This window comes from Taudactylus pleione, unplaced genomic scaffold (genome assembly GCF_031769625.1).
Source record: "Taudactylus pleione unplaced genomic scaffold, aTauple2 ptg000258l, whole genome shotgun sequence".
NCBI lineage: Eukaryota > Metazoa > Chordata > Amphibia > Anura > Myobatrachidae > Taudactylus > Taudactylus pleione.
In genome coordinates this window covers 2,501,110-2,511,078 of record NW_028284660.1, presented here as the reverse complement: position 1 = coordinate 2,511,078, position 9,969 = coordinate 2,501,110, and the positions used below count along the sequence as shown (strand labels likewise).

Sequence of the window (9,969 nt, the reverse complement as noted above, 5' to 3'; positions counted from 1 at the left end):
TCCTGTGTGACTCCTTGTATAATTTACATGTAGCTTAGAAATAAGCCACGCATTTTGGGGAACTGATTAGTTGTCATTGTATCTTATCATGTGAGGTGTAGCATTTGATGTGACAATTCAGTTACTGGCTTAGGATATGTCTGCTGTGGTGATTCCAGTACTGCTGGCAGAAAGGTGCGGCTGGCGGCCATTTGCTGTTACATGATGACTCGTGCTGTGATGATTCCAGTACTGCTGGCAGATAGGTGTGGCTGCGGATTGGTGTGACTATATTTAGTCCTTCTCATAAGGGGTCTATGTACTAAGCAGTGTTAGGAGACAGAGTGAAAAGTGATAAGTCTGTGATAAGGTGCCAGCCAATCAGCTCCCAACTGTCATTTTTCAAACACAGCCTGTGAGATGACAGTTGGGTGCTGATTGGCTGCCACTTATCACAGACTTATCACTTTTCACTGCTTAGTACATAGACCCCTAAATGTTTACAGCATCGGGGTCATGCCATTTGCCCCTACAAATAACATGGTGGATGTAATCCACACATGCCCACACTACACAGGTTGGATTTGGGTTTGACAGGGTTTTTGCTTTGTTCTAGCGCATAATATATCTCACCGGAGCTTAGCACCACCTTATTGCTCCTATGTCTATTATTTTGTGAGAAAGGTGACATTGCATAACAAGTTATCACGAGAGGGTACATCAGTTTGTAGTCCCTGAGCCTTTGGCACAATATACTGTATTGTAGTGACCCACTACAGATCCTGGCGCTGCTATTTGTTAGAAATCTTGGATAAGTACCTGCTGCAAATAATTGGTAGGGTCCAGTTAAACCAAAAAAGATCAGTGTGATCTCAAAAAACTATATTGATACAATAATTACTGCGCTGGTATCAGAAATCCGTATGGTAAATACATTTCTCTCTATTATCAGGCAGGAGGCTTGTTTATCGTACCAAATACAGGTTTATTAAATTACACATAAAACAATACACATTTGTAGCAACAATAAAAGTAGTAAATAAAATATCAGAATAATTGGAGAGATCTACGAAGGATTTGCAAAAGAAGTTCACACAATTTATACAAAGCAGTGGCAGTGTGTCACTTATGGTTGCTATACCTATTAATACACCTGCAACCTAGTGGTCCATTACACAAAATGACACAGTAGCAGCAATAATCTCATACAATTATTACCCAATGAATAAAAAGATCTATGAGAAACGTGCAAAACGACTTCTAGCAAAATGTCCAAAACAATGTATCACTTGAATGGCTGATATTTTATTGGAAAATCCGCAACATATAATTCAATAACTTGTTTAGTAACTATAGCAATAGTTTGGCTGTTTCAAAGTTCCATCAAGCAGGTCAAATCACAAGTCAAGGTCAAGTCAGTGAAAGAGATGTAGGAATTTATTTTGCAAATACTTCATAGATCTCTCTAGTTTCAGATACCTGAGTCATTGGAGCTTACAGTCTATAGTCCCTACTGACGCACACACACAGGTATATGTAGTTTGCAGGCACCATTTTTGACGTTTTAGGAAAAAAAAATAACAGGTGATGTGTTTTCACTTTTTGCTACTTGCGTCATTTTCTATTATTTCTCTTTAGGACACAAACCTATATCAGCTCTGTTCTAGCCAATGGTTGTCTATGCAGCCTTACTTCCCCCCCAGTCACACTGCCCTCCTGACACATGGGTGCTATGTTGTGTTCATGCGTTGCTCTGTGTAGTCCTTTGTAGGACGCTGTTTCCCTATAGCTGGGAGTACACAGTATACACTATGATTATGTTATCACAAGACTTTTGTGTATAGATAACTTTGCTGATGACTTTGGTAATATGGGATCAGCTATTAAGGATAAAACCCTTCTTGGATTTAAGTGGGAGCTGACTGGTCTGACGTAGGAGGAGATGTTCATTGTATGCTTCAGCACATTGCCATTGAGTAGTTGGGGTATATTAGCATGGTGTTCTGTCCACACACGTATGCAATTAGGGACAGGATTAAGGAAACCCTACTCCTGGAATACCAGCAGATTTATGCCATTCTCTAGGAGTATATTTACTAAGGTGCAGGTTTATAGAAACGGAGATGCTGACCATAGCAACCAATCAGATTCTAGCTATTATCTTCTAGAAGGTGCTAAATAAATAAGTAGAATCTTATAGGTTGCTATAGGCAGCATCTCCACTTCTGTAAACTCACATTTTAGTAAATATGCTCCTTATTCTGTTAATAACCCTCTTCCAAGTTCATTGTCTATCACAGATTTCAAGGTTGTTATGTCTGATGTCTGCTCCCTGACTGTATATAATTTTTTAATATATCAATAATGTAATATAATCACGTCTCTGTGGGCTGCATATCTATTTCTGGAAGTACCCATTCCTCTGCTCACACCATAAGCACACCCAGCCTTCCTGCACCCTGCACCTCACAGTACAGCTACAGTATAGAGACACTGAAGATAAATGAAAGTTCCAGAGACCATAGAAGATCATATAGTGAAGAATGGACATGAAGGACCCCGACACAGGTCAGTGTAATGGAATATGAGTCTCCGTTTCTCTGTTCTCAGGAAGGAAAATAAGATTTTGTAAAAGTCTCTGCTGCCATCTAGCTGTGTATCTATAGTGTTACCATATTGTATTGTTACATCAAGGACAGACAGACTTAATTAATACAATAGAGTCTGTCAGGAACAATAAGGAAGCAATAAATAGGAGCAGTGCCTCAGAAGCATTAGAATTCATTGGCCCCTTTGGATAGATGTTTTCAGAGGAGTGACAGGTTTTCTGGCCAATAGTTGGTCTTGGTGTCATGGGGAGATTTGTGAAGATCTATTTTCTAGATCTCACCTGGACCGATTAACGGTTGGTTTGTAAACAACCAATAACTGAGGCAGTTGAGTTGGGGAGAAGGATTGCACAGATCAGTATGATCTGTGCAGGCTTCTTATGTCTCAAATGTAAAGAAAGAGCTAAAAGTATAAAACTAATTTGCTTGAGGCTCTCCTTCAAAATTATAACCAGCCCCGGACCTCTCAGTCTGGGCTGGTATGGGAAAATAGGGGGATAAACAGAGTGGGGTTCCCCTGATTTTCCTAGAACCAACACCAGGTTGTAACAGCCAGAGTGGTAATGTCATAGCACGTGACACAGAGCGTGGGGTCTTACTGCCATCACATTAACCATCTTCAAATTGGTCAGCCCATTGCTGGAATTCCTCAAAAATATTCATATTCAGATGGATGATCTCCACCTAGTATAGGTCTGGTGCAAGTTATGATGGAGCGACCTTTAGTGGCATCTAAACATGCACCAATAATGATTTCAGCATCTATAGACACTGGAAGTGGGCATCTCAGTCGTTGTACATTCGGACGCATGGCTGTACACCAGGGAAGGACTTTGTAGCATAAACATAGAGTTGGACACCAGCGAATGGGTTTGTGGTGTGTGTGTGTGTTTTGTTTCCTTCCCACTTCTATATTCTGTCACCATATTTATGTGATTGCCATTCAAACTAAATTTCACTTGTTGTCAACATTTTATTTGACCAGTTTCAATATCACACAGTTGTGTGTCATTATTTATTATACACATGTTCTATCTGATGCATTGGGTCTAATGGGATGATCTACCATTACAGAGTGTATGTCACTGGGTAGGTGTCCTCTTGACCGTGATCCAATTTGTGTCTACACTTTGAAAGCCATAAAGTTTTAAAATATGTAGCCTGGTGCAAGGTGGTCAGTGTTATATGTGCACCAGTTATATAGATTCTACTAAGTTCATGATTTATGTTCTTTCCCCTTAGTGCCTCCTACCATGCCTTTGTTACACCCTTTATCCTTGAATCCTACCAGGGGACCCCTCCAAGGTAAGTATGTAACTAATACTATTTATATTGTATAACTATTAGCTTCAGCTTCTAATCACTGTAACAACATGTTCAAAATACTGAACGCTTTATTAGACAGGAATTTCTTCTGCTGTCACTCAGCTGGCAATAGCAACATGTGACAATTGTAACACTTTAAGTTAGCAACAATTTCTCAATTTGGAATTTCATTATATCATATTACTGTTTTATGTAACATTTGTATCAATTCCCTGTATATGTATATTCACCAGTGCTTAACGTGGTCCTAGGGACGTGGTGGAACTCACCCCCCTCCCCTTCCCCTCTAGCCGGTCTACCCCCTCCCCAGGGGTGCCATGCCCCTAGCCCCTCCCCTTCATGCCCACCAGGCAAGTGCCCAAGAAACATAGAGTTAGGCTGGGTACACACCTAAACGACCAGCAATCGTGCCGATGTTCAGGGCTATTTGCCTTCACCCTGGACATCACATGATTGCCAGTACACACTTAAAAGATTTAATGAAAGACGGAACAATCACTGTTCCGTCCTTCATTAATATGTATGGTGCCACATGCGATATTGTGTGATTGGCTGTGCTGCACAGCCAATCACACGATAATGCATGCGACTGCGGGAGCATGCAAATCGGGCATACACACTGCATGATATGGCCGATTTGTCATTCAAATTTGGCTAAATCTGCCAAATCGGGCCGATATCGTGCAGGTGTGTATGCACCCTTAGACATATTTTGGCTGTTAAGTTTACCAGAACCTAAAATCTTTTTGCAGCAAAAGTGTTAGAAATATATTAATTATTTCAGTACCTAATACACATATACACACACTAACAACAAATAACTATAACGTGTGCTTCAGAAGACCAAGAAAAGAAAACTAGCACAATGACTGTCACATAACCTTAGTAACAAATGCGCACTGCCTGGGCAGCAGGGACACATTTAAAACATGTTTAATTTATAGGCAAATAAGTTTAATGCCTTATCATTAAAATATATATTAGTGTGTGTGTGTATATATCATTAGGAGTGTATGTATGTGTATATATATATATATATATATATATATAGTATATAATTTTTCCAAAGCTGCCGGTACTCCTAAATCCACAATGCAGTTGGTTCCGGTGCCATAAATGAAAGCATCATAGATTATCAAAGAGAAAATCGGCACTCGTGAAACACAATGTTATAGCGACAAAAAAACAAGTGCATTAAATTATGGCCAATGTTTCAGGGCCTCAGCCGCTTCGTCAGGACACACTTGCACAAACAGTTCCCTGTTTGTGTTGTGCAAGTGAACTGTGAGTGCCGAGATTTTCTCTTGGATATTATATATATATAGTCCAGCGGGTGGCACTCCCAATAAATGTAATGCACAATCCAGGTGCCTTCCAAAGGAGTCTGACACCAGTCAGCCCAAATACAATACCAAGCAAGCAGCACTCTGTTTAAAAAAATGAAGGCTTCAACACAGGGGTATCACCAACGTTTCGGAGCCACTTTAATACTCCATTATCAAGGACCTTGATGATGGAGTATTAAAGTGGCTCCGAAACGTTGCTGATACCCCTGTGTTGAAGCCTTCATCTTTTTGAACAGAGTGCCGCCTGCTTGGTATTATATATATAAATATATATATATATATATATATATATATATACACACAGTTAGGTGCATAAATATTGTGACATTGACATAATTTTCATATTTTGGCCTTTATTCACCACCACAATGGCTTTGAAATGAAACAAACAAGATGTGCTTTAACTGCAGACTTTCAGATTTAATTTGAGGGTAATTACATCCAAATCAGGTGAACGGTGTAGGAATTACAACGGTTTCTATATGTGCCTCCCACTTTTTAAGGGGCCAAAAGTAATGGGACTATCGACTCAAAAGCTATTTCATGGACAGGTGTGGGATATTCCCTCGTTATTTCATTATCAATTAAGCAGGTAAAAGGTCTGGAGTAGATTCTAGTTGATCGCTACTACAAAGTAGATACTCTTTACTCTTTCATAATAACATGTCAGGTTAAATTAAGATAATAGATTTAGTTTATAGTTCTACAGTGGCGGATTTTACCTAGGGTCTATGGGACTTCCTAGGCTAGCAGCAGTGGTAGTGACTTCTCATTGGAAGCACTCCCTGCTAATCATAGCCAGACAGGCAGTCACTGCAGGAGGTGTCTTCTCCCCCTGGGACTGCCAGTCCAGACTGCAATAAGTCACTCACCTGCTATTATGGCAGCCCTATCTGGCTTTTTAGGGGCTGCAGCTGATGCAGTTTGCTAGCAGCACTGTTCTTAAGCCTTGCCCTCTTATTTAGGGGTTGGGTTTTTAAATGGCAGGGGCGCTGATATCTACAAGATAGCATGCCTATATGATAGGAAATGTATGAATGGTCAGTAGCACTGACTGTTTCGACAGCTGCAACTGTCATTGCCCAATTACCACAGCAGGGACAGGCAGCATCAGGGGCGGATTGGGCCACCGGGAAGTCGGGACATTTCCTGCTGGGCCGGCCAGGGCTGGGCCGGTGAGACTCAGAGCTGAGCTGATTCCGTCCCCACCTCCCTCTCTCTCCCCCTCCCCTCACAACCCCTTGCCATTCCGTGGGCGGCGGGCCCATTCACACTTATCGCGATCGGAGCATATCTGCTATCGGGCAGCATGTGCAGGAACTCACTGTAGGCAGGGGCAGAATAATCAGTTGTGCAGCTTAACTGCTGACAGCTGTGCCACACGTCCACCCATAAACTAAAGCAAATAACTCACAGTTACGGCACCTTCACATGCACAGGGGCTGACCCCTCCTCTCCCTGCTCCTCATCTGAGTCACTGGACTGCCTGTGCTGCCTCCCCCGGTCCTCACCACACTGTCCTGGCTCCCTGCAGCTGCTATTTACAGTCAGAAGCAAGGAAACCAGATACCATGGGGGTGTACTTTGGAGTAAAATGGGGAGGGCAGCTGAGAATACTGGACTGTAATATAGAGGTGGAGGTGCTGTGTGTACTAGGTGGTGATTGGGGGGGGAGTTGTGTATACTGGGCTGTAACATGTGGGTGCTCAGTGTACTGGGGGGTAATATGGGGCAGGGGGGTTTTGTATACTGGACAACAATATTGGGAGATGTGTGTACTGGGGGTGATTTGGGGGTCTGGGCATACTGGACTATAATATGTGGGTGCTGTGTGCACAGGGGGTGATATCGGGAGAGGGCTGTGTATATGGACTGTAATATTGGGTGTTGTGTGTACTGGGGGGTGATATGGGATGGGGCTGTGTATACTGGACTATAATAAGTGTGCTGTGTGTGCTGGGGGTGATATGGGGGAGGGAAGTTGTGTATACTAGAATGTAATATGTGCAGGCTGTGTGTACTTTGGAGGAGGTGTGGGCTGTGTTTCTGGAATGTAATATGGGGGTGCTGTGTGTACTTAGGGGTAATATGGGGGAGAGAGGGGGGCTGTTTATACTGGAGTATAAAATCGGGGAGCAGTGTGCAATGTAGGGTATTATGGTGAAGTGTACTGTGTATACTGAGTGGTATTCTGTGGTGGGTGCTGTGTATACTCAGTGGTATTATGGGGGTATTGTGTATACTGAGCGGTATTATGGAGGGTGCTGTGCGTACTAAGAGGGGAATCGGTATGTTATACCGCTGGATGTCAGCTGAAGATCCCGACAGGGAAGGTAAGTAGGCTATTGCTAAACCTTTCCCCCCTAACCCTAAACCTCCCTTAGGGATGCCTATCCCTAACCTCCCCCCTTAGTGCCTCACCCTAACCTCCCCCCAGGTCTGCCTAAACCTAAGCCCTCCTCCCCGCACCCTAAACCTAACCCTCCCAGGGAGGTGTCTAACCCTAACCTCCCCCGGGGGTGCCTGACCCTAACCCTCCCTTCCCCTAGCCTAACCCTCCCGGGGGGGTGCCTAACCCTAAGTCACCTCAGGAGTCCCTAATGATAGGCGTCGGTATTTAGACGCCTATCATTAGTCCCATGCCGGAATTTCACTTTCGGGAAGCCAGCAGTCGGCATTTCAACCGCCGGCTTCCTGACTACATACCCTAAGAGGTAGTATGACAGCAATGTATATAATTAGGAGAGAAGGCTATAAGAGGGCAAAATGAGAGGATTTCATACAACATGAGACCACGTACAGTATGTATTATAGACTGTTCAGAGTAGTGATTTAATCGAGTATGTATATATAATGGGACCTGTTAGCTTAGGGGTCAAAAAATGAACACTAGAGCACTTGGGGACGAATTCAGTTAGCCGTCTGGCGAAAAGCGGATTGAATTTGCCTCATTCGCCTGTTTTGACGCAGTGTTTTCTCTTTGCGCGTTCCCCTTTTCGCCCTACTCAATTGTAAATAACGTGAAAACGCGGATAGGCGAATGGTTTACAAAGCGAAACTAGCGAAAAGGACATCTTTTTTTGGGAAAATCAGTCTGTACCCCATAAAAAGCTTCAGTGACGCTGGGTATCAATATAGAATAGTAGTAGTAGCCCTAATAAAAGTAGAGCTTATTTTGTTGCAAAAGGCTGTTATATGCATATTTGTATATGTGTGGGAAAATTATAGAAAGCAATGCTTTTTTCTGAAAAATAAGTACCAAGGTTAAATTTGGGGTACCTGAAAATGGGTACTAGTATATTTTGATGTCTCTAAAATGAAGATTTAAAAAAAATCTCAAAAACATACCTGCTGCAACCTTGTGCAATCCCTAAAACACCTGTTCCAACCATATTACCACCCAAAGTACCAGGCCTCCCACTTTTTTCCATTTTCCAACACTTTTTTCATTTTCGCCCCAAAAATTTGTGAATTAAGTAAATTTTTTTACCCTATTATTAATTGGGGGGTGTCCAAAGGGTTCTGAACAAAGTCCCCACATTTTTACAACAAAATATGGATTTTACACTTATTTTCTCCTGCCTTTTGCTGGAGAAACATTTTCGCCTGTTTTAGCCTATGGAGATTTCGCCTAGGCGAAAAACTCCGGGGAATTGAATATAGAGATACTTTGAAAACAGGCGAAAAGTGCAAAATCGGAGAAAACTTTTCTCCAAACTGCACTTTTCGTGGCTAATTGAATACGGCCCTTAGATGCAAAATGATTTGCAAACAGCAAGTGTTGGTGGGAGGTTATGGGGGTGGCGAGCAAAACGCAGGGGATGTGTCTCAGACTGCAAATTCATATGCAGCTGTAAAGCCCCCAGGCATGTTAGAGACAAATACAAATCCCCACTGCTGTGACAGATCCGCTGCATTTCAGGCCCTAAGTGTCTTTTGCACAGGGGAGAGGGGACCAAGCATATTTTTGCTTCTGGGCCCATCAGTCGCAAGTTCCAACTCATTGTATAGTAAGTGAAATGGCCGAGGGGGAGCTGCTGTACAGGCCTAGCACCAGCAGCTTCTCCCATGGGCCTTTGCTGAGCTCCATGAGTCACTTCTTATGGCTCCAGCAGCAACACTGAAGGTAAGGTGCGGCTGGCACTGCTGTTCTGACTGCATCAAACAGAAGTGACACCAGGCCAGCGTCACAGCCGGACTGCACACACGCAGAAATTCATTAGTGACAACAGTTGTAGTGAGGACTTAATCGCGAAATGATTGACAAGCAGAGTTCTACTGGGGGAGATAACAGGGAGTGGCAGTAGAAAAGCATGTCACAGTTGTTTTGGGGGCGTGTCTCAGCCTGCGATTCCATACACAATGAACAACTTTGATAATCAACTGGGAGGCCACCAGCCAGCCCATTAGCGCGCCCAAGGTATCCACCTCCCACCCCAATGACACAACATGAGCTCACCTGGAGCGATAGTACCGCTGACCCTAGTAGGGAAGAATCAGCCTAAACCATGTATTGGGGAGGGAGAGCACCTGAAGCTCCATAGACAGATGACGACTGCAACTGTTCTTTCCCGCCAAACACCAAAGGTGACACCAATAATAAACATACAAAACAGGGAGAGAAGGCGGGGAACAAACCGAAAGGAAGATGTCCAAAAATGGCTGCTATAGCAATCTCCCTGAAATCCCACCCTGTAGCATCCCTCCTA

The 9,969-nt window shown here is 43.2% G+C and overlaps 1 protein-coding gene across 1 annotated transcript in view; it reads left to right on the top strand.

Annotated features, from left to right (window-relative positions):
* The first annotated feature begins 2,527 nt into the window (after positions 1-2,527).
* Positions 2,528-9,969, top strand: part of LOC148514810 (C-type lectin domain family 2 member A-like) — a 94,092-nt gene continuing 86,650 nt past the window's right edge. The window contains exons 1-2 of the mRNA XM_088480936.1: positions 2,528-2,547; positions 3,831-3,893. Coding sequence (XP_088337062.1) covers positions 2,529-2,547; positions 3,831-3,893 — 82 coding nt within the window. The 5' untranslated portion in view covers position 2,528. The remainder of the gene's footprint in view (positions 2,548-3,830; positions 3,894-9,969) is intronic.